General features: G+C 42.9%; 1 protein-coding gene across 2 annotated transcripts in view; it reads left to right on the top strand.

The window, feature by feature from the left end:
• ABCA12 (ATP binding cassette subfamily A member 12) overlaps positions 1–24,946 on the top strand; it is an 87,131-nt gene that overhangs the window by 38,992 nt on the left and 23,193 nt on the right. For both annotated transcript variants that reach the window (XM_086466161.1, XM_086466160.1), the window contains 19 exons: positions 592–756; positions 1,671–1,872; positions 2,455–2,594; positions 3,167–3,286; positions 4,455–4,545; positions 5,886–6,065; positions 7,566–7,881; positions 10,444–10,558; positions 11,903–12,232; positions 13,032–13,101; positions 13,203–13,337; positions 14,042–14,197; positions 14,957–15,134; positions 17,829–18,047; positions 18,697–18,893; positions 19,286–19,446; positions 21,100–21,324; positions 22,865–23,003; positions 24,362–24,614. In XM_086466161.1, the coding sequence (XP_086322287.1) occupies positions 592–756; positions 1,671–1,872; positions 2,455–2,594; positions 3,167–3,286; positions 4,455–4,545; positions 5,886–6,065; positions 7,566–7,881; positions 10,444–10,558; positions 11,903–12,232; positions 13,032–13,101; positions 13,203–13,337; positions 14,042–14,197; positions 14,957–15,134; positions 17,829–18,047; positions 18,697–18,893; positions 19,286–19,446; positions 21,100–21,324; positions 22,865–23,003; positions 24,362–24,614 (3,392 nt within the window). The remainder of the gene's footprint in view (positions 1–591; positions 757–1,670; positions 1,873–2,454; positions 2,595–3,166; positions 3,287–4,454; positions 4,546–5,885; positions 6,066–7,565; positions 7,882–10,443; positions 10,559–11,902; positions 12,233–13,031; positions 13,102–13,202; positions 13,338–14,041; positions 14,198–14,956; positions 15,135–17,828; positions 18,048–18,696; positions 18,894–19,285; positions 19,447–21,099; positions 21,325–22,864; positions 23,004–24,361; positions 24,615–24,946) is intronic.

The raw sequence follows: 24,946 nt of genomic DNA, 5'->3' as shown, positions 1-24,946 counted from the left end.
TAATTTTTTTTATTCCTTGAAAAGGAAAGCCCTGGAAAAAGTCCTGTAAAATACGTTTTCCCAATCCAGTTGGCACTGCCAAGTTAGTAAATGATTCAAATATCCCATACACACAACTATATAAACAGCATGTAAAAGTACTATTCTTGGAGAAATGCGTATTGAATAAATATTTTAAAATGCTACAGAAATGATCCTGGGGAAAAAATGTCATTAAATGAGAATGCCAATGAATTTGGCTCAGGTCAAAAGTTGCTCATTGTATTTGACATCTATGTTGTGCAAAATGTTACCACTTAGAGACTCTGGTTGTATCCCAGCCAGTATCTGATACACATTTCCCAACTGTAGGTGTTTGGAAACATGCACTGTTCAGAATATGTAATATTCAGGGAGTGGTTTGCAAAAGCACTTGGGGATTTAGGAATACAAATCCCACTTGTTTCCCATGGGACATCCGCTCCCTAAGCCTCCTAACAGTTTTGAAAATCCCACAGTCTTCGTCTTGTAATTAACACAATACGGGTGTGTACATGCATGTGCGCACAGCTTCCTGCTAATCATAATTGATTTCCATCCTGCCTCTTGTAGATGTTTTTCCCTGAGGAACTTCAGAAACCCATGGACAAGATGTTAGACCTTCTGACAAAAATGAAATATTTCAGACACAGAGTTGAATCTGGCGTTGATCCATTGCTACAAGTTATTCATTCCCTGAAGAAGCTCCGGCAGTCTAGAAATGTGCCGCTGACTAAGGTAGGTGTAGTCTGCATGTGCTTTGGAGGCAAAACACCACTGGAACAGTTTCCACAGTAATTTCTTACCCTAGAAGCCAAAGGTGCATTAAATCATAGATTACTGATTCTCTTTTAAAGCAGCGGTGTTCTAAGAAGAATCCCTATCAAACTTATGCGTTGCCTTCCTGGGAGAGCTTTGATTTGAAGCAGTGGGACCATCATGTGCTCATGACGGGGGGGACACTAGGCACAGAAATGCAGAGGATGTACCACTGTCTTGAAGGAGGGTAGACTTGCCACAAAATACTGGAAAGGGTCAGCTTGTGAAAACCACCAGAGAACTACCCGCTAAAGGCTTAAGTCAACAACAAAAATTTGCTCTAGCTTTAGTGTGCATTAGATCACATCCAAAGCCTCAAGACTGCCCAAAACATTCAGTCCAAACCCAGTCCTGCTCTGACTGCTGCAGTAACTGCAGGTTGTACTAACTTCATCCAGTGCTGGATCCAGTCCCTCTCTGATCCATAGTAACAGCATAGATCACAAGAATCCTTTCTAGTAATCGCTTTGCCTGCACTTTGCAGAATCACATGCAGTCATGGACTAGATAGGAATGGGGGATGTGCACATCTTTGTGACAAATTCTGTCTGGTAACCCAGGGTGTATATGTGTCACCAGGCACACATTACAGGCAATTCCCACATTGGATCTCATACCTGGAAATTAATTTACCACCTCTGTCATAGCAGAAGTTAGCCAAAAAAAAGCATGATTTCCATGGAAAGTCACTTTTCTGTTGTAGATACAAACTTCTCATAAGAAAGCAGTGAAAAATGTTCAATTCATGCCTTCTAATTCTGTTATGTCTTTTTTCTCTCAGAATGGGTTGCTCTTAGCATGCAGGATTTATTTGCATTTTTTATTTTCTGCAGGCATTATTTAAACCAAACAACTTCGGGATAACACGTGGCACATTTAAGTCCATGTCAAAAGTTCTCTGCAACCAGGAGATCACACCCCTGTTTTTTGAGTCCTTGCTTCCAGATTTTGGAGACCCTGTAAGCAACAGTTCTTCTGTGGAGGATGTCAATGTCCAAAAGATGATGAGGAAATACGGGATTCCTCGTGACTCCAGTAAGTCTGGCTTTTCCTTAAGGTAAAAACATTTTAGAGCCAAACTCTGCTGTTTCCAGAGAGGTCCAGTGCTGAGCTGTTCCCCAGTATGTCTCTGGAGGGCTGTAAGTGCTCATGATTTATGCTAGCTGAAGATCTGCACTGGCCTAATTATGGTGGTTTATTTCCATAAATGTTAAATGGAAAACAGCCTATGTAGCAGAGCAGTGCTTGACACTGCACTGTTTCCCATTTGTTGATGATCTGGTCTTAGGGCTTGACAGGTCACTGCTTTTTCTTGATGTGTAGTTTTTCTGACTGTACTGACATTATTAGCTCCTCTGAGTTCACAGAACTCCATTTAACCTTCAAGCAGAGAATCTTGACTTGAACAGTGAGAGTCTAGTTGTTTTGAGTTCAGCAACAGGCGATCTTGGAGGTGGATTGCTTTTGTCAAGACACATCAGTCAGTGAAGAGAGCCCTGAAGCCATTCACTGGACGTAGCCACGAACTGGGCAGATGGGGAAAAAATACACTGGTAGCTTTCTCATGTCTGGACTACTTGTGCTCTGTGCAATTTGTTTGTTTTTCTCCCCTTGCAGCACCGTTTTGCTTATCCTTTTACCTGGACCTGGTCAAGACCCCAACTGGAGCTTTGATTTGGTCTTTTTTAAAACCAATGGTGCTTGGGAAGATCCTTTACACACCAGATACCATAGAAACTCGAGCAATTATGGGAAAGGTATGGCTCTGTGTACAGTACTTCAGGATACACCCACGCAAAAGGATTATAATTAATCTAGCATGGGCTGGTTTCTTTGAGAAGCAGAAGTCTATTTTCTGACTGTATGGAATATTAGTCAAATTATCTTTTCCTAGTTGCATTGCTGGTCATATGAGTCATCTTTTGTCTTTGAATGAATCTCCAAAAAAGTGCTGTTGGTCTAATATTTGTAATATGATTTTTTTTAAGGCCTTCAGTTTATGAAGTTTCACTCCCCATATTTTCAGCCAGTAAGAGAGATGTCTCCTAGGACAAATACTATAACCAGTACTTGTTCACAAGCAGACCAGTGGTAGAAGGAAAGCTGATACCCAAGACATGCTCCAAAGGTCACTTATCAGGCCATATTTTTAAATGCTTGCATCCAAATTCGGTGTTTCAAGGGATGTTTTGCCAAACAGTGATAGCATGTTAAGAAAAACCCTAAGGAAATCAGATTTGGTCTTTGCTGTTTATTGCTGTATTTATTTTTTTTAAAGCTTTAAGGTAATGAATAAATGAATCCTTATATGTTGTGGGGTTTTCTACAGTCTAATGCGACCCTGAAGCAGATGGCTGATCTAGCCCTGAAGTCCCAGGAGTGGTTGGACAAGTCTCCTGTCATCATGAATTCACTGACTAAGTTAAACCAGACAGTTCCCATCATCAAGGTATGAGATCTTACCTCCCTTGTGTCTCTTGTGGGAGGGAATTGGGAGGGTGGATTTCTTCACTGAAATAAACCGGGTTTCCAGGGACCTCAGGGACATGTTAGATCAGCTGGGGAAACCCTTCTCAGGCTTTTGTCCTGGACTTCACAGTTTCTGTGCCTGCCTGTCTGTTCCTGTAACAGAAATACTCCTGATGCACCTTTCCATGCAAATCCTCTTTCTGAAATGATCTGTTTGTAATATGCTCCCTGACACTGGCCGTTCTGAGGCCTGCTGGAGGGCTAAGATGAGCAGGGAATGCTCTTCAGTTTGTAAATTAACTTTCTGCTTGATGGAGTGATCCAGCCAGCCAAGACCAGGCAAGAAATGACTTTTTCAGAAAATGAAACCATATCTATAATAAGCATGTAGCTCTGGGTACACACATAAGAGCTAGGAGATGTCTTTTTACCTTAGTGAATGTAAATAAAATTTCTTTTTCCCCTCCTAAGGAGCCTAGCCTTGCTTGGATACAGGAAGTAGTAGGCTGTAATGTTTCACATACTTGCTTCCTGTTCTCTGCAGTAAAAGTTGTCTCCTTTTCTTACAAAACTATGAAAATGAGATCTCTGGAACCCTAAAGCATTAGAAGTTAATTTCAGTGGCTGGAATTCATTGTAATTTCCATGGCACTGAGAGAAAATCCAGAGTGGAATATGCAAAAGTGAAATGAAATATTCTCTCCTGACTGCACTCATTGGTGGAATAATGAACTCTTTAGCCAAGCAAAAATCTGTTTGCTGGTTGCCAAGCTAAATTTTGCTCTGGCTGTGTTCACAGAACTTGAAACAGACACAAATGAAATTTACTGCAATTTTAGAATAACAAAGATTATCCACGATTTTTCCATGGGACTCTAGTGCCTAGTGGAGACTTCTAGTCTAGTGCCACCTTCTATTGACTCCAAGAAACACTGGCTTGGACTCACAGGGCTCTGTAGGATGGTTTCATTGCTAACGTTTCCCCATCCTGATACACAGAGTGAAATATGGAAGATCAGGAAAGGAGCAGGAGAGGGTTGTACAAATGCTCAGTGAAGGCACCTGGTCTGTTATATTTTAGAAATACACTGAATAATCTCAAGGGGCTTCTGGTCAAACTGATGCTTTTTCTTTTTGCTTGTTGATAGAACACCCTGCAGAATCCCTTTGTGCAGGTTTTTGTCAAGCTGATGGTGAATTTGGATGCAGCTGAACTGCTGAGGCAAATAAACGAACTGGGTAAGTTGTTGCACATTTGTTGCCCTCCTGTTTGTACTTCAAGTCTGGGAGCTCCAGTCACTGAGCTGTAGCCATCCTCTGGTACTGCTCTTCTCTGGCCAGTATTGGATGCTTTAGGGCAAGGCAATCTCAGCTGTGATTCAAAAGTCTTGTGGTCTATGGGAAAAGACTCTTAGAAAGCAAAGGGATGGTGTGAAGAGATGTTTTTGAAGGGATAGTAGGATGGGAATCTCTGCACCTGAGCGTGGCCACTGGAGGACACTGTTTAGCCATAATTATCACTTCAAATGAGCCACCTGGGACTCTCTTGGGAAATGCCGTGGAGAGCTCCCTTCACATCAGGATTCAACTTAAAAGTTTTCCAAAGCAGAAAAGCAAGGACTCAGATAAAGGTACTCAGAATGGTGAAGCCAGAGGCATCGTTACAAGAGATGCTCTGCTGAAATTTGCTGTTCTCTGGTGGTCTTGCAAGGTCCTTCAAGGTGAGAGTTGCTGATCTGCACTGTGGGGATCATCAGCTAACAGCAGTGGTGGATACATCCCCTGTTAGTGCACGGCACAGTGATCACAGTCCTTTCCTAGCTGGTCTTATTGGACCTACCCACTTTTTCAATGAGTGGCCATATATGTCAACGTAAATCTGGGTGATGCCAGCAAAACCCAGCATAAACAAAGAGTGATTGTAGTCTGTTGCAGTCAGAAGGATATTTACATACTGTTCATGATGACCCCTGTGTCATTTCATGAGCAGCACCTCCTGTCTTAACTCCCCATAAAATCATCACTCCTGCAGCAGCTGTTCCGTATTAGTTACACTGCATTATGCAGTCACCTTTTAAAACAGCCAGGAAACAGTACTGTCTTTACTAAACTGCATTATCGGGTTTAGTACACATATGAGCACAACAGACATGTTGTGGTATCCCAGAATGTGCTGGGATAAAGCACATTCTCCCCTGAGACAGAGCAGCTCAACAGGCAAGTTGATTACCTCAAAAAACATAAGATGTGGAATGAATGCGAGTATCACATGGAAGTCTAAAACCTCAGCAGGTTAGTAGCAACTTCTAATTTGGGATGGCTGTCACAACCCATTGCTGGCATCCTCCCAAAGGCAAACTCATGAGCATATTACAAATGATTAACATAAAAATTGGGTCAACAACATGCCTTCATTGCACTGCTAAGTGCAGAAATGTATTTTACACTTAATGTTTAGTATGATGGGTTTTTTGTTCCTTTCTGATGTCATTGTTAGTGTAAAGAACGCAATGGTGTGATAGTTTTTTTGCTATGTGTGATGATGCTACTGGGTTTGTTTGTGGCTTTTTTTTTTCCAGATAATATTCGGCTGGAGTTACAGAACAACGCTGACATTGTCAATCAGCTGAATACATTAGCTGCCCTTGCTGTGAATGTGTCCTCCTGTGTCTCATTTAATCGCATTCAGGCAGTTGGAAACTTAGGGGAAATGGAAATGATGGCTAAAGAGCTCTTTCTGAAGAATGAGCTTTTTGCAAGTATGTAACAGTCTTGAATTCCCCTGTAAATTAAAGTTAGCCTGGTACAGGGTGGGAGTCCAGCATAAGAAGTTTGGCTTTCCACCAGCAACTGTTGTGGTCATGGCTCCCACCACACAGCAATCGAGTGCGAGCCAGTGTGTGTGGGACCTGCACATTGAGGTACCTCCTTATGGCAGTGTTTTATACTCTCCTTTTTATACTTCCTCTTCTCTTAGACCTCCGCTGTCTGTATGGAAAGCCTTTGGTCAACTGGTGGTGTTTACTCTTGGTTAATTTCTCAGTTTGAATGAAATTTCACAGCCCTTAGGAGACCTTCATGACTGCTGCATTCTTTCAGGCTCCCATGGGAAAAGATGCTTTAATCAAGAAAGATGTCATAGAATCATTTAGGTTGGAAAAGACCTTTAAGATGATTGAGTCCAAATAGGTGACAGTTCAATTTATTAGAAGGTCATAAAACTCTTGAGATGTTCCAGACAAACACCGCAATATTATATTGGGTCTTCTCAGTCACACTTTTCACATCTGTGTGATTAGATTGCAGCTTCAGATCAAACCGCAGAGAGGGGCAGGGGGGAGCAGAGAATAAGAACTTCTATTAATTTGAATGATGCAAATGTGTCTTAGTTTCTAAAGAATACCCAATATCTCCTCAGTTAGGATTTACTTATCAGTCTTGTGACCTGCTTGGCTTTATAACTCATAATTGAGGGGTAGATAGAACCATTTTCTTTTCTTGGAACTTCAGACCCTGATAATATTTGTCTATTCCTATACAAGCAGTTTTCTTCCATGTTTGTCCTCCACTCCATCATATGCTTTATATATGGAATAATCAGGGAGAATATTCTGGAGAGAAAAACTTCTGTGGTATTCCCTCTACTCAGACATTTTTAAAGGAAAAAAAGTCCTGTCTGTCACACTATATCTACAGCATGCCATTCCCTAACAGGAACTTGCAAAGCTTTTACATTCTTAGACACCTCAGCTTTGCAGGAATTTGTGTGGGCACAAAACCAGGTATATAGGTCACGAACAATTTTCGGCACCACCTTCCTGAGGTTTTTATGTTACAACATCACTATATGCACTCTACTGATAAAGTACCTTTGGGCATGTTCACGAGACATGTGTGCTGAGTGACATACCTAAGAGATATCTGACAGTCCATGTTAACACCAAGGTTTTTCCAAATACTTTGAGAGCCTTTAGGTTTTGAGTGCTCAGTGAGAAAAGATTTAAAGGTTCTGGGGGTGTATTTCGCAGCCAGAAACATTGGTCACATTTGAAAGTACGAGTAGCTGCAGTGATGTACAGTTTTCACTTCTAGACCTTTGATAAGCAGCTGACCCATCTGAGCATTATTTGTGCAGCGAAGAAATGAAATGATGGATTGTAATGTAGAAAAGACTTATGAAAATGAGTTCCAATATATCTGTGAGTACTGCTCCCCTGCTGTCATCTGTGAAAGAAAGTCTTTTCCTTTTCTTTTCCAAGGTATCATTTTCAAGCTGCCTTCAAGCCATAACAGCCCTGGACGCTCAGTTTATGGGGATGTGGCCCTCCCCCCTGTGCTCAAGTACACCATCCGAATGAGTAGCAGGATCACGCAAACCACCAACAGAATAAGGGAGCGCATCTGGACAGTGGGCCCGCACAATTCCACCTCGCAGAGCCAGATTTACAGCCGGGCGTTTATTTATATCCAGGACAGCATTGAAAGAGCCATTATTGAGTTACAGACTGGCAAGAATCCAGAGGAAATAGCTGTTCAAGTCCAGGCCATGCCTTACCCCTGCTACAATAAGGATATGTAAGTTTGTGTGGCTTTTGTCTTCGTGCTTTGTCTAAGCTCATCTTGTCTGACTGGTGGAGTTCACCAGCTGCGCTGGTCTCTTAATGCCATGTTTGCATGGCATAGAAATAATTTCATTTTGTGTTTTTTCTTTCCCAAGGGTCTGAACAAAAGAGGGAATTTTGGACTCTAGTATAAATGGTCTATGTTTAGTTTGCCTAATCTTTTGTTTTCAGTGCTCTGTACATACCTGAATTGTCATGGTAACTATAGGGTTTACAGCAGGTAAAATTCGCTGTCACTAGTTTACTACACATGGTGGAAGTGAGACTGGGGTTGGCAGGACTTGAGTTAAATATCAATGATGGCTTGTTCTGCAGGTGTTTACATGCAGACAATGCAGCAGAATTTAGAAAAGGTATTTATTGGGAAAAGAGTCCTTAGGTTTATGAGCTTTGTTCCTAGAGATTGCTATCCAGCTATGGTGTTTGTTACTCATTCCAGTGATGCTAGTTAATGTTCAATGTACAGTGAATGGTTCTCAATACACATGCCTTTCAGATGCCTTTAAGAAGGGTAAGAGGGAAGATGAAATTGTCCCATTCATCTCCGTAATAATGAGGGAGGACAGAGAAGCTTTTGATGCACTGAGTTGACAGCCTGTACCAGAGCAGTGCAGTATGTGGACCAGAATAAGTTCTGAATGGTGAAGCAGATCAAAAAGTTTTGGATCGTCTTCCTTTCCACTCATCTTGAGCCAGATCTGCAGCTAGTATAAACTGCATCTCTGCCAAATCCAGTAGAGAGAAGCAAATCTCTCACAGCTGAGGACCTGCCCCTTCTGGCAAGGCAATTTTGGTCTGCTTTGGAAAGCTGGCAACGTGGTACTTCCTCAGAGTTATTACTACTCTGACCGCAACTGTTGGCCAAACTGAGTGGAAAACACACAGGGAAGAGATTACAATGTCGATCAGAAAGCACTGAAGGATGTTCAGCAAATATTATTAGTAGGGTGGATGGTCGCTCCACTCTGATGTGAGGGTCTCCCTTGGGCTAAAAGTACAGGCTAGACTTAGGAGCTCCTTCTATTGAAAAGCCTGTGTGTCCACTGTATGAGGTAAAATGCTACCCAGGAGCTATAGCTATAGGAGCTACAGCAGACCCATTAATGTCCTGTGTCAGCCTGTCACTTAAGAGAGCTGGAGACTTACAATCTCTTCTCAAGGTAACAGCATGCAAAGCACCTGCAAGTACGCAGGCAGTAAGCATTCAAAGCAAGTGTCAACTTCTTGCAGCAAATACGTGGATTATTGCTGTGAGATAGTTTTGTACAATGATTAACTGGCTGCTGGTAGCATTTAGTATCATGCTGTCTGCTCCTTTTCTTGTTCTTGGGCAGCTGAGAAAACTGCTTGCCTTCAGGTTTCCATACCCACCCCAGGTTCAGAGGGACGTGAGTTTGCTCAATTATTAAAATACCTAAAGGCTTTGGATTTGCGTCCAGTAGAAGGCATCATAAAATGACTGTTTATTGATTGTTATCTCATAGTTATCACCCTGTAGGGAAGAGGAGGGAATATGTATACCAGTACACAGAAGGTGTTGGGAAATGCTGAATTTTTAATAGCCTAGAGATCATGCACAAGGTGGTAGCCAAAAAAACCCCCAAACAACGAAGAACTAGTAGAGCTACTGAAATGCCTTTTCATTGTTCTTTATAAATATGGCTTCATTTGTGTGTAAGCATTTCCTGAAAGTGCTGATTTGTGGGAATTTTTCAGCTTAACAGGTAAAAAATTTTGAAAACAAATGTAATCATATTAATTTCTTACTGTTATTGTAAATGAAACTTTTCCCAGGAATAACACTGGTTACTTCTTTTAAGCCAGGTTTAAAAATGAGGGAGGAAAGCATAAGCCCTGTAGATACAATGAAGTGAATCTCCTCCTATAAAAATTTACTTTCCACTACAAAAGGAAAAATTTACTGTTGGCCACTGTTGTCTTTTTTTTTCTGCACACATTTGGCACAGGAAGGCTTTTAACTAAAGCGAGGAGCCAAGAATTATGAAGCCCATGTTGTAGATCTGCAATACTGGTCCTGTGGGGTAATAGGACGGACACTCAGAGGGGAAGCACCTATATCCAAACTCCGGCACCAGGAAATACAGCCTGATAACAAAATTGGCTGTTATATCTATTAACAGAACTTGGAATTATGTCTGGCTGCTGTGATGTTTCAAAATGGGATGCAACCCATCAGAGAGCCAGGAGATGCCACTGCCCATGGCGGTTCCTGCTCCTGCCAGTGGTGCTGCTGAGCAAAACTTCCAGAATGCATCTGAAAATCCCTCTGTAATTTAAAAAAAGAAAAAAGGTTTTGAACAGTCAGGAGTTTCATGAATAGAAAATCCAATGCAATGGCAAAATAGCCTTTTTTTAATTATTAATTATACTCCACGTTTTGACTCCAGCATGTCTTTTCCTGTGCCAAAGTATTATTCTGAAAAATATATTCTATATAAAGCCTTAATCCCCAGAACATTCATATTCAGCTAAAGCCTGCATTTGCCTTTTACAGGTTCTTAACCAGCGTGACCTACTCTCTTCCATTTGCTCTGATGGCTGCCTGGGTGCTGTTTATAGCTGATTTTGTTAAGACACTTGTTCAAGAGAAAGATCTGAGGCTTTATGAGGTACAGTAAAACTTTCTGGGGCATGCAAAATTATAAACAGATTTTCCTTATTAGTGGTTAGTATGTCTTATGTGCAATATTAAATGGAGCAAAGCAAGCCTTAAGGAAAATAATATTCCAAATACTCATTGTTTGACCCACAGCATTTGAATTCTGACATTGCAACCAAGCTCAAAACCATAGAAATGCAGGGCATTTGCCCTTCAAGTGGTGAGAATATTGCTTTGCAGTTCTGAACACTGGAAATATGGGGACCTCACAAAATTACAAGTTTTCTGAAGATTTAAAGCTCTGTAAAAATTGACTTTGAGTCATACCTACTGGGGACAGACATGAAAAGTGACTTATTTCCTATCCTTGAAGTTATTATACTTAATATTTCAGAAGGTGCTACATATTACATAAGCTCCTCTGAAATGAAGTTCTTTGTTCAGGTTGCCTATTGGAAAAGAAATGACATCGAGACATAGGTTATTTATTAAATGAACTCAGGTTTTCAGTATGAACACCATCAACAGAGATGAGCAGCAAAGAACTTTTGTGAAACTAAGCTTCGGCAAGCAGCAAAAGCTTGAGCAGATTTGTTTTTTATCCGATACCATGGAAACAAATCCTGATTCACCAAAAACATTTCCAAAAAAGGGCGCTCTATGAACTGTGATGAGACTGATAATAAGTGAACCCCAGTGTCTAGCTGACAGCCCATTATTCTACTTTAGGGAACCCAGCTTCACTGTCTCCAAGAACCAGAGTGTCAGCAATCTTTTTAGGTGTGTAATAATGTACAACAAGACACCAGCACCTGTAGTTTCTTTTGGATTTATCAACACAAATTTACAGTTTTATACAAGTCCTGTGGACTTGATCATCAGCTAATTTAAATCAGTATTGCTTCCTTATAACCATGGTAATTTAGCTGTTATTTGTTGTCATGGTGTTGTATGAGAAATGGTTTGGCTTTAAAGATATTTAAGAGCTTTTACACTCAAGCCACTGGATCAATTAGCATTATTTTAAAAAATAACCAAAATGCTTTAGAAAAGTTACAACTCTAAAGCCAGAAGTTGCTTTGGAGCTTCTGGGCTGTAACGCTTCATACTTGCAGATCCTGTCTGGGCTGTTCTTTTGCAATAGACTGTTTTACAAACCTAGAGCATTCCAGAACTGTGAGTGCATGGTTTCTCCCTGGTTATCAACATGCAGTATGCCGAAAGTACGTAAGAGCATGGTTTGGTTGCATGCCCTGTCCAGAAACTGAAAAAAGAAGCAGTTCAATATCAGCAGAAAGATCTCTTGATAAACAGTTGTCATTTGTGATTCTTTTTTTCACCTTTCCCTCTGTAGTACATGAAAATGATGGGTGTTAATGCCAGCAGCCATTTCATCGCCTGGTTCATAGAGTGTGCCATCTTCCTTCTAATTACTGTCACCTTCCTCATCATTGTTCTAAAAGTGGGTGACATCCTTCCCAAAACAAACACAGCACTCCTATTCCTGTACCTTATGGACTACAGCCTGTCTATCGTAGCTATGAGCTACTTCATCAGCGTTTTCTTCAATAACACCAACATAGCAGCCTTGGTGGGCAGCCTCGTGTACATCCTCACCTTCTTCCCCTTCATCGTGTTGCTTGTCATCGAGAATCATTTGAGCTTCTCTGTGAAGAGCCTACTGGTAAGTTCTGCTTTTCAATGACAGGGACCTTGTGTGTGGAAGCAGACACTCAGCTTCAATAAATGTCAGCTCTTACTATAGCCTGTGTCACAAATATACGTAAGTTGGGTGCCTTTCTAGATTCCATCAGTGGGTGTTGACAGTGTAGGACAGCAACACGACAGGAGAGTTGGCCGTGGCCGGTTTGAGGGACACCTGGAATTAGTTGTGTCCCATGACTGAAAGCAGTACTTGTGGAACTTTAGTGACTTCCCCCCTGCCAACTGCATCAGAGTAGCTTGAGCTATGTACTTTGCCCTTTTGAATTGCAAAGCAAAAGCACTGTGAAAAATGAGTCTGTCTCAGTAAGCAGTTTAGGTAGCAGGGCTGGGAAGGAGGGCTGGCTCTGCTCATTGCTGGCTCTGCTCATCCTTTAGTTCCATGTATCTCAAATTCCTAGCCATGGAAATAGATGTAAAGCCTCGTTTCTTACCAAGGGTAGAAATAGGTAGGTATTATGTTCCAGAAGTCAGCCTGTAGTTCAAAAGCCTAAAATAAAGCCCTGTATGAGAGATGAAGTTGGGTCTTGGGTATGGAAGCAAAAGGCAGGCAGGCTCTAGGAAGACATTACAGCCCATCACCAGAAGTGTTACCCATCATAAGCCTGGTCCAGTGCTCTGTGTGACTGCTGGAAAAAGAAACCCACTATTTTTTCTGGCTACTGGACCAAGCCAGTGAGGTACCTGATTGGTTGTCTGACTTGATTTCTCTTTGAGACTAACTCATAAGTTCTTTGGTTTTGATTTTGTTTATTCCACAGAGCCTGTTGTCTCCAACTGCTTTCAGTTATGCAAGTCAATACATCGCTCGATACGAGGCACAGGGTGTAGGTATGTTTATCGTAGACAAATCTAGGCTTCGAGCTCCCATGGTTGTGACGTTTCATTAACTAATATGGATTCTGTTTGTATTTCTAAATTCCTTTCTGCAGGTCTGCAGTGGGACAACATGTATAAGTCCCCAATGATCGGAGACAACACTTCCTTTGGCTGGATGTGCTGGCTCATTCTGATAGACTCTTTCATTTACTTCATCCTGGGATGGTATATAAGGAATGTTTTCCCAGGTAAGCCTACAAAGCATTGAAGCTGGCGCTGTACCATCTGTTTTGGAAAACAATGGGTACAACACTGTATGATTCCATGGTTCAGGCAAATAACAGTCTGCACATGCAGGATACATCTGTTTCTAGATCAAAGGGAGCCTGACTTTGTAGGCGTCTGAGAGTATTAATGAAACTGAGACAGAGCAGAGCAAGGGAGAATTAGGGTTCCTCTACTTATCACATGGGTAGATGGGTCTCCTGAAGAAGCTGAAGCCAAGGACGTGGAAGGATGTGTTTGCAGTCTGCTCGGTGAAAATGAGAACAGAGCACGGTAGCCTGCATTTGTCAGTTGAGTGATTTTGTGTTGCATTACTTATATCATTTGATTTCAAAAAGTAGTTCCTGCCTTGGGCAAGAGCCAGTACATTTGTCTTTTGCTTTTCTTCCCCACCTAATGAAGTAGTCCACTGGCATACAGAAATCTACCCAGTGGAAAATGTAAAGTATTCCTGCCCTCCAGCTATGAAGTTACTCAGAATAACAAATCAGTGAATGCTTTCTATTGTGTCAATCGGGCATATTCTCCACCAAGTATCAGTAGTATGTGAGCACATCAAGAGGGGAGAGATCTCTGTGGAGTTTATTTTTGCTATTTTGAGTGCACCCCAATAGTGATACTTCCTCCGAAACAGATACCTGAATGAGATTTCCTCTTCTCCTTGCAGGTAGATACGGCATGGCTGCTCCCTGGTATTTCCCGTTGCTTCCATCTTACTGGGTTGAATACAACAGTTACCTCCCCTTCTGGAATGAGAAACGAAGAGGCCTTCTCTTCACCAAGCTGATGTTAAGGAAAGAAGCCACCCTCAACAATAAGATATGTATGTGAATGCTAGATGGGACAGTGATGTTAACTTACATGTTAGGTAAACAAAGCCAAATTTGTAAAGGGGCACCATACTTGGCAAGCACGTTTGTGTATTGATCCTTATTTTGTAGCACAAGAAAAATGGAAGCTGTTACTTACCTGAATGGAGATTTGGCTTTTAAATTATACTTGTTCTTCCTGTTTGGTGTGGAAATCCAGTACTGAGGTTTACATACATATTTGTGTTATGTTGTAGCTGGGCAGTTACATTAGATGTGCATGTAGCTCTATGCAGAAATACACTTTTGTTTGTGCAAGCAAATACAGGTTTCCACTTGGCAAAAGGGATGTGTGCTTCTGTGTTCATCTCTTTAAATATTTAGCCTGTAAAATACTGTGAGATCACACATAAAAGCTTGCTGACTCTACCTTACTGAAAATAACTCAGTAGTTTTGCTCTGTGTCCTCTAATTTGCTTGCTTAGAACAAATTATTAGGTGCTCTGAAACATCTAAATATGAGACCTTTTCAAAAGTGATTAATGCTTATTTTCAGCGGTTATTAGAAGCTGCATATGTAAAAAGGAGAAATCCCAGAGAGCTCAAAATGATACAGATCCTGTGAAATGTTCTCTGCGTTCCTAGCTGAAAGACATCTACTTTTGCTGTATTTTGTTTTTAAAAGCTCTGCTTATCTCCGAGGTGAAAAAAGTAGAACAAACACCTGCCGCAGTGCAGTAACTGTTCTCTGACCCCTCCCTTTGGTGTCAAAGGTGCCCCCCTGCCTCACCTGGAACCAGAGCCCACTGATCTCACCTTGGGAGTCTCCCTCCGTGGCATAACAAAGGTTTATGGATCCAAAGCTGCAGTGGACAACCTCAGCCTCAACTTCTATGAAGGGAATATCACTTCCCTGCTGGGACACAATGGTGCTGGGAAAACTACGACCATGTGCGTATCCTTTAAAGCTGATTTTTTTTTTTATACTGTGGCGCATGATTGGGTGAACAAGAGAGCAAGTGGGGCTGTGCAGTGTTGGAAGACTGAATAAGATACTTTATTAGGCCAAATCTAGTGCAAAGCATTTGACGCTGTCCTGCATGACATCCTTGTCTCTAAATGGGAGAGACATGGATTTGATAGATGGACCACTTGGTGGATAAGGAATTGGCTGGATGGTCACTCTCAGAGAGTCACAGTCAATGGCTCAGTGTCCGAGTGGAGACCAGTGACAAGTGCTGTTCCTCGGGGTCGGTGTTGGGACCGGTGCTGTTTAACATCTTTGTCAGCAACATGGACAGCGGGATCGAGTGCACCCTCAGCAAGCTTGCCAATGACACCAAGCTGTGTGGTGCGGTCGACACGCTGGAGGGAAGGGAGGCCATCCAGAGGGACCTTGACAGACTGGAGAGCTGGGCCCGTGCGAACCTCATGAGGTTCAACAAGGCCCAGTCAGGGCAATGCCAAGCACAGATACAGGCTGGGGGATGAGTGGATCAAGAGCAGCCCTGCGGAGAAAGGCTTAGAGGTGCTGGTGGGTAAAAAACTGAGTATGACGCAACAATGTGCACTTGCAGCCCAGAAAGCCAATTGCATCCTGGGCCGCCTCAAGAGCAGTGTGGCTAGCAGGTCGAGGGAGGGGATTCTCCCCCTCTACTCTGCTCTGGTGAGAATGCATCTGCAGTGCTGCATCCAGCTCTGGGGCCCCCAGTGTAAGAAAGCCATTGACCTGCTTGAGCAGGTCCAGAGGAGGCCACAAAGATGCTTAGGGGGCTGGAGCACCTCCCCTGGGAGGACAGGCTGAGAGAGTTGGGGTTGTTCAGCCTGGAGAAGAGAAGGCTCCGGGCAGACCTTAGAGCGGCCTTCCAGTACTTGAAGGGGGCTTACAGGAAAGGTGAGGAGGGACTCTTTACCAGGCAGTGCAGTGATAGGATGAGGGGTAATGGTTTCAAACTGAAAGAGGGGAGATTTAGATCAGATCTTAGGAAGAAATCCTTCACTGTGAGGGTGGTGAGACACTGGCACAGGTTGCCCAGAGAAGCTGTGGCTGCCCCCTCCCTGGCAGTGTTCAAGGCCAGGTTGGATGGGGCTTGGAGCAACATGATCTGGTGGAAGATGTCCCTGCCCATGGCAGGGGGGTTGGAACTGCATCATCTTTGAGGTCCCTTCCAACCCAAACCATTCTGTGATTCTATGGAATCTCTCTTGTAGTTTTATCTTGCTCATGGATGACCTCAGCAGTCCCTTCATCTATTAGAATTAAAGGTTCTTTTCTGCTTAGGAACATGCTTTTTAATCTGTAATATTATGATAATTGATATTAATCTGTAATATTATGATAAATGATACTTGTAGTACACAGCACAGCAACTGTTCTGGCGTTTTGTTCCATGACACTTTGGTGCTTGTGGTTAGGTTTTTCTGAAAGCCATAGGTAGCTTGTGCACAGACCAAAGCTGAAGTGACATTAGCAAGAAAGCTTAATAAAGGTGTACTTCAGCTGTACAAACTCTTGTGTCGGCTGGGCTGGAATGGCAGTGGGTTGATACATTGGCCTTTCAGCCCTTCCAGCCTTGCCATTTATAAGTTATTATTTGAGTTGTTAGATAACAACACTAAAACAGACCTGTAGAATGTGATTTCTCCACTGGTATATATGTGCATCACTCTGAAAGCAACATTAAGCTGATAAATAGAAGCCTCATGAGAGCCAAAAACAGTAAGACAGATGTGTGCTTCATCTCAGCTTATCCATTCATCTCATATCCTATTTGCAAAGTGTAGACAAAGGTGATATGCAGAAAAGTATAATTGCCTCTTGAAACTTAGTGTGGGCTTAAAATCTTGAGTAGGGTCACAAGTTACTTCTTTGCTTTTAAGTGATGGTTAAAAGTCCCAGGTGAGAGAGAGAAACTCTGGAAAGGTGAGATGCATCTTCTCCCTTTAGTCCCTGCAGGACAGCACCAAAAATGACCTATAATGTGCGAGTAGTTATTCTGAGCAGAGGGTGTTTGACTCAGGGCTGTTGGATATTGCCAGGTAGGTAATTATTTATTTGAACTATACGAGTGCTGCCCATTGTGAGGTGTCTTGTCTGGAAGTCCTCTCCCATTTCTTGTTAATAATGGCAGTGAAATCAGGTTTTGATGCTCTGATGTGGTTAGTAAGATGAAGATGTGGTTTTCAATCTCTGTTGTGGTTGACAGTATGAGGCTGGCTGGATGCTGCAGACAAACCTCAAAGAATGAAGAGTAACTGCATTATATGAATTCCCAGTGATTAAGTAGGATGTCAAGAGCATTCATGAGTACAGATGTATGGGATATGCAATGGTCTGACTTAGGGAGAGGAGGGCTAAAGAAGATAAAAGTACATGTGGAAATTAGTCAGTGTGTGAGCTTGGTACTTGCCTTTGCGTTCCTGCAGAGGGGTACAAGGAGCTCCTTTGATGTTAATTGGCCACCGCTCTGCCAAAGCATGGTCAGACAGCGGAAGCAGCTGTGGTCAGTGGTCTCTGGCTGCAAGAAGTGTGATGGTGATGTAAGGGAACTTTGAAAGAGATGATAGGTACGGGACCATGTGAAAAAATTACCTATGGCTTTCTCCTTTTTCTAACTTCCTTTTCTATTTATTTTTCACTTTCAGATCTATTTTGACTGGGTTGTTCCCTACATCGTCAGGTACTATCTTTGTGTATGGCAAAGACATCCGGACTGACCAGGAAGTTATCAGGAAGAACATGGGCGTGTGTATGCAGCACAATGTGCTCTTTAACTACCTCACTACAAAGGAGCACCTGCTGCTTTATGGGTACATCAAAGTCCCTCACTGGAGTAAACAGGAGCTCTACCAAGAAGTGAAGAGGTATAAAAATAGAAGCGTTGGAGAAGGGAGAGAGGGCTGTCAAAATTATTGTGTGGTAGCACCATTGCTACTGCAAAGCTCAAATGAATGGTTTTGAGGACCATTGCAGATTCAGCGTAGAGTTCAAATAATGCCTTGGTCTGACTAGAGGAATATATTGATATCTGTGGCTGTTAGAAAACAACATATTTTCTCCAGGGTGTTTACAAGCTTCTGTGGCAATTCTTTGGAGATGAATTTATATAGGCCTAAGAGCCTAGTCCTTGCTGCCTCACAGTTTTCCCCAGAAAAAGATTTAATCAACCAGTCAGAAAGATGATGTCGGCTTTATTGGTTCTGCGGAGAAGTGAAGCAGCCAGAACATCCCAGGGAGTTTAGATCTTGGTGTTCTTAGTTGATGAGGTTGAGCCTTTAACCTTGACTTGTCAGATGGTCAGAAAACGTCCTAAAAAAATGTTCTAAATTAAAATCCCAGTGACTGAGCTACAGTGCACATCGTCTCGCTGCACTGTGACCATTCAGTACAGCTGTCCATACTTGAGCAGTTTTTCATTTGCAGTTATGGGTTGTTTGGGTATTTTCAAATTCCCTGCTTTTAAAAGATGTCTGAAGGACAACCTTTAGGGGCTGTTTTTTCTTTGTTTTCAAGGACTTTGAAGGAGACTGGTCTATACAGCCATCGTCACAAGCTAGCTGGCTCCCTGTCCGGGGGCATGAAGAGGAAGTTATCTATAGCTATTGCTCTTCTGGGTGGATCAAGGGTGGTGATACTAGATGAACCAACCACAGGGGTGGATCCGTGCTCTCGGAGAAGTATTTGGGAAATTATCTCCAAGAATAAAAAAGGTACCTTGATGAGATGCTGCCCAGTGGCAAAGGTGATTTGTATCACTTTTGCTGATATGATGTCAGTGGCTTTGAACTGTGGGTTTTGGAGACCATAGAGAACAAATTGTGGGAGACTGGGGTTTTGCAGGCCTTCTGGGTGCATCCTGGTTGGTTGCTGTAAATTCACAGTGTCATTTGAAAAGTAACTTTACCGTAATACACAATTTACAATACAGTAACTTTCAGCTTCTCTCTAATGTTGCCTTTCATCCAATTTCACTAATCATTACCAAAAAATGGTCAATTTTCATCTGACACTCTGCATCCCCTCATTCAGCATAGCTTTCACCTGTCTCATGTATCACGTGTGCTTATTCTGTGGTGGCTGACATCAGCTTTGTGTTTTCCAGGCAGAACCATCATTCTTTCAACACATCACTTGGATGAAGCAGAAGTTCTGAGTGACCGAATTGCCTTCCTAGAGCATGGAGGGCTCAAATGTTGTGGTTCGCCATTCTACCTCAAGGAAACTTTTGGTGATGGGTACCACCTGACACTCACAAAAAAGAAGGTTTGTGTCTGAGTTGGTCCTAAATTTTCAGCATCTTGGGTGGGAAACTGAATCAGTCATATGACAGGAAAGAAGGAGGCACATAATAGTGTTCTGCAGAAATGAAGCATGCTGCAGAAAGTTCGTCTCAGTCTTAGATGTCTGCAGTGGGATGGTTATTCCAGTATAATTGCACTTTCAGGGAATAACTTCTTTATGCAACCAATTCATGCCTGGGTGAAAGTGGGATGTGTTTTGGGTTGAAACCCTTGGTTTTGGCCACACAGGTTCAAGAACATGCTGGACTGTTTCCGTTGGCTGCCAGTTAGATCATTTTCTCATATGCCTCAACCACTGAGATACCTGGGTTACAGTGCACTCTGCTCTCCGGCTTGCTCTGTCTGTCCCATGCTGGAATTCACATGTTTTTTTTGTAAATAAGTTTCCTTCAGAAAGACAGCCTATACGGAGAGTTCCCCAAAACACGGGAGTCTTAGCTTCAGTCCCTCTACACGAAGCCTTGCAGCTCTAATAGCAAGGCAGAGGTCTGAACTTGAGCCTTCTGTATCACATGTGCACAATGTGCTCCTTTTTATCCTCCCTTCCCCACTGGGCCTTAGCTCTCTTTCATGTCCCATGAGCATCATCACCGCAGCAGGCACTGCTGGGTACAGAGGCAGAGATTCTCCTGTTTGCAAGCCTGCACAGAGCTAAGCCAGAGCTCTCAGCAGTTCCATCTCTGAGGCGGACCATCAAGGCTTGTTCAGGGATGCAGGCACTTGTGGCTGTATTGGCAGGAGCTGAGTGGCAGATCCAAGGACAGCAGTGGTATCAAAGAACTATTGAGGATCTGGATGTGAGTACGCTGCTTCTCGGTGGGACATGCTAACAGAATGTGTGGCCTCCACTTCCCTTGAAGCAGAGGGAGGCTCTTCAGCAGGGCCACCAGACCAGCCTCCGTGGCCCTTGGAAAACAGGAATGTCAGTGCTCTGCTTTGTTGAAAAACAACGGAGTCTTCTTGAGGGTTAAAGGCAAGGCTGGGTGCAGAGTGCGAACTCTGGAGTTCAGAGAAATAAAGCAGATGGGAAGAGTCCATCGACAGTACCTGACCTGAGGCAAAATGTTCTGCTTGCAAGGAGTGAGGAACTCTGCTCTTGCCAGCATTTATTACAGTGCTGTTGGTAGCCACAGCACAGTGAATAACGTGCAGATACCATAAGGGATCGGCCCCTTTTCCAAATTGCTGGCAGTATAGATAGAGAAAAATGAAAAAAACCCCAAACATGTGCAAGCCCTGTTTTTCATGGGAAAAAGAGTGTGTTTGTGCTGGCAACCAGGTTCAGCTGTCAGCTCTCTTGTGGCTAAGATTTTTCCCTGTTGTACTACAAACCCTCTAGCTAGTGTAAAGTGGTAGATTCATCCTAATCCTAGTATCCCTGTAGACAGAGGGAGCCCAGCAAGGTCTTGGAAGGACCAAGATGGCACAGTGCCACACACCTCCCTCAAGGGCCAGAAGCTGACTTTCATCTCCTTTTGATATTTGAAATGTGGCATACCTGGACTGAGATAATCTACCGCTTATGCTCTGGACAGGATTTGGGCTAAACCCTGTGGTAGGAACTTTAATCTCACAGCCCTCGCAGTGACCACAGAGTGTTTTCCTCCTTTTCCAGAACATGATAGAGGAGTGTGACACTACAGCAGTGACCTCTTTGATCCAATCCCACCTGCCAGAGGCTTATCTCAAGGAAGATATTGGTGGAGAGCTCATTTACGTGCTTCCCTCCTTCAAGTCCACAGTCTCAGGGGCCTACCAGGCGCTTCTCAGAGCCCTCGATACCAGCTTGAGTGATCTCCACCTTGGTTGCTACGGGATTTCAAACACAACCGTGGAAGAGGTATGAGCTCAGGATCCACTCAATTTAATGAAATGTTATGGAGATCAACTTCACAGCACTGTGTAGCTCTGCTTTCTCGGCTAGACAGTGGCGTGTTTTGGATGTGAGAGTTGCAGGCAGGGGAAGAAGTCATTTGGTTGTTTGCTGTGTTACAGTTCTGAATATGGGAGTGTGTAGATGTATTCATAAATCTATGCATATACTAATCATAGAATCACAGGATGGTTTGGGTTGGAAGGGACCTCAAAGACCATCTAGTTCCAACCCCCCTGCCATGGCAGGGACACTTCCCACTAGACCAGGCTGCTCAAGGCTCCATCAAACCTGGTCTTGAACACTTCAAGGATGGAGCATCCACAACTTCCTTAGGCAACCTGTTCCTGTGTCTCACCATCCTCAGGTTGAAGAACTTCTTCCTTCTATCTAGTCCAAACCTGCCCTCTCCCAGCTTCCAACCATTACACCTCGTCCTATCACTGCAGGCCCTTGTAAAAAGTCCCTCCCTAGCATTCTTGTAGGACCCCTTCGGATACTGGAAGGCCACTATAAGGTCTCTCCAGCACACAAAGTGTACCACTATCTCACCTTGCGAACAGCTTTTTGTCATTTTACCCAGAAAACAAGATACTGGAGTTAGAGTAAGAAGAGAGGACAGTGATGTGTTTCTCTTTGAACTATTCTCCCAGTGTCCACGAATTTGGGGTTGTCTACAGATGCAGTCAGCAGGGAGGGAGTTAGCAAACTATCTAAATGATGAACTTCAGCATGGATGCTGTATTGTACAAGTGAGTCACCTGGTGCATCTTGGAGTAACAGGCACCTATCTGCCCATGAGAAATCTCTTTGATCCAGTCCCACCTGCCAGAGGTCAAATGAATACAAACATTTAGTTGCATCAGAAACAAAAAAATAGATGATGAGCAGTGACATGTCCTTTGTCTTGCAGAAGGGAGGGAGGGAGATCGTTACCTTTCTGCTCAGAAATTCTTGCTTGCTTTTAAGGTATTTTCCTAAGGCAGCAAGAATGAGTTACACAGCATGTACCACGTACAGCTCAGGTGCCACAACTGTGCGCACTCCCAGCACGGAGGCAGATGGGATTGTCAGAGGGTAGAGGGGAAAATATCCCAGGGAAACAGCCCTCCTTGTTTCTTCACTGGTGTCATGCAGTGAGAGCCATCTGTGTGCTGCTGACTGTGTGTGCTTGAAGGGAGTAGAGTTATGCAGGGCCTGAGCTGGAATGCAGCTTCACTTACACCTACTCAGTAGTCCCGTAGCAGATGGTATTAGGACAAGGTAAGTCCAGGAGACAGCTGCAAAGTTTGAGAGAGACGGGAGGTGACAAGGAACTGGACAACAACAATTTCATACAGAAAAAAAGTGAGTTTCTCTCGCAGAGCACAAAGGGAACAGAAAGAGGATTGTAATTCACAATTGCTGCACCAATTACAGCTACAAAGTAGGAGAGTGGATTCTGATTATTGTTTTGGTAAATGAAGTCATTTGGACCAATTTTCCTTCATATTTTCTTGCTCCATAGGTGTTTCTCAATCTGACAAAAGAGCTAGTGAAGGACCAGCAAGAAGATGCTGAACTGCCCCGTCAGCTGCCTGGAGCCAGTGGTCAAATTGGCAGTGACGAAATGTCTATGAGCACAGATACCTTCATAGAAAGAGACGGTACTAAATTACCTCCAGGTTTTATTCCAGATTTGTCGCAGATGCAAACAGTGACAGATGGACAGATTTGAGCTCCCCATCTTCTTTCTTTGTTGAAAACCACATTTTGCCCAACCAGGAATCCCAAACCAAATAAATCACTATAAATACAACGCTTAACAGTTGTTTAGATCCACTGGTTTTGAATAGTCTGAAGCATAGAATAAATTACAGAGGGGTTTTGTTTGCATTCGTCTTCTTTTAAATTGATCAGGGTTTTAATCTAATTGAACATGGTGTGTGGGTGAAAGAGCAAATGTATACCTCTGAAGGTAGTTTCTGTAATTGATGCAGAGGATTATTTCTACAAAACTCATAGAAGTGGAGAGAAACTTTGTGGAAACCCCTTAGCCTGTTACAAAAGCGGCACAGCTCTGAGCTGGCTCCTCCTTGCTGCTTTTTCCTGAGTCCTAGCCCTTGCAGTATGGTAAAACAGCTCAAAGAGTCAGATAGTGGGATAAATTCATGTTCAGAAGAGAATCAAGCCAAACCAGTATCTCTGAGGGTTGGAGAGCTGCAAAAGGTGGCATGGCCTAAAAATGAGCAAATACCTGGCTGAAATGCTTTCTCAGAGAAGAAACATTTTTTATACTTACAAACATACCACTTACTTACAGTTAAAGAGGCATTCAAGGGACAATGCAGAGGTATTTTTGTACTTGCTTCTCAAAGCTGACCTGCTCGGTAAATGTAAACAGTGACTCATATGCGTAGAGAAGTGTTTTGTGTCACCTTTAATGAAAGCGCTAAAAAGGATTTTCTTCATGTTGTATTACATAGGTTAATATTTCCTGAAGAGGAATAGGTTGCACAGGATTTGGCTCTGCTTTTAGTATACCACAACCCTGTCCATGCAAAAGATCAACTGGTTTAGGTGCCTTGTTTTCTTATTTCTGGATTAATTCTCTTACTGATTTGTTTGAGGACCTGCTTTTAAATGATGAAAATTTTCAGTTTGCAAATATAGAAGAATAATACATTTCCCCTGCAAGTTGCAGCTGGGTAGGTGGGATGTAGATAACTGGTTGCATCTGGAAGCCTGTGTTCCTCTTGCAAGATCTCAAAATGAACTGACTACATGAATGCGTTTGAAATTAAACAAAAAAAAACCTGGTGTTACATGAGCTTATGACTCAAGAGCCAAAATCTGAGCTCTGTCTTAAGCATGACCCCTGTGTTTGTTCCAACTTAGTAGTTTTGATTTGCCGTCTGTAAAGGAGTGCAGGAAGCTAAATATACTCCCAGGGTACTATAACCATCAATTCACTGCATTCCACAACTCCTCATCCATGGCAAATGCGCTCTTCTTTTGTATGCAGATCAGCTCCTGATTAGATCAAAAAGGCTGCAGGGTTTGCCATTGCTGCTTAAGAAGACATCAGCTTTGTTCATTAAGAGATTCCACCATACCCGGCGAGATGTCAGAGGCTTCGTTGCTCAGGTCATCCTCCCAGTCCTCTTTGTGATGGCTTCGATGGGACTTGGGACACTGAGAACTAAGGAGACTGAATATCCCGAACTGATTCTTTCCCCATCTCTGTACGGCACATCCGACCAGGCAGACTTCTTTGGGTGAGTGGTGTTCTTTGTGATCCTTAAACCCATTTGTTTGTAAAGAGCCAGTTTTACCATCAGGATTATTTCTAAGCACACCCAGTGGAAAAGTGTTACACAGATAACATGTAGCTGTGTTATTTGTGTGGTTATGTTACACAGATAACATGTAGAAATCCTGTTCTGAAGGGATCTCTGAGGGAGATGTCTTGGCTCAGACCAGCAATCAGAAAGCTTTAGAAAAACCACCTCCCAGCTGGAATTAACTGTGAAATATGTGAGGAATATTCTTTGTGTTTCCTATTGGAGTCCTCTGGACCTGTGACGGCCACACTGTCCCACAGGGATTT

The sequence above is a fragment of the Leptosomus discolor genome, chromosome 5 (assembly GCF_034619465.1).
Source record: "Leptosomus discolor isolate bLepDis1 chromosome 5, bLepDis1.hap2, whole genome shotgun sequence".
In the NCBI taxonomy this organism is placed as follows: domain Eukaryota; kingdom Metazoa; phylum Chordata; class Aves; order Leptosomiformes; family Leptosomidae; genus Leptosomus; species Leptosomus discolor.
Note: the sequence above shows the minus strand (reverse complement) of the source record. Positions and strands in the feature narration are given on the sequence as shown.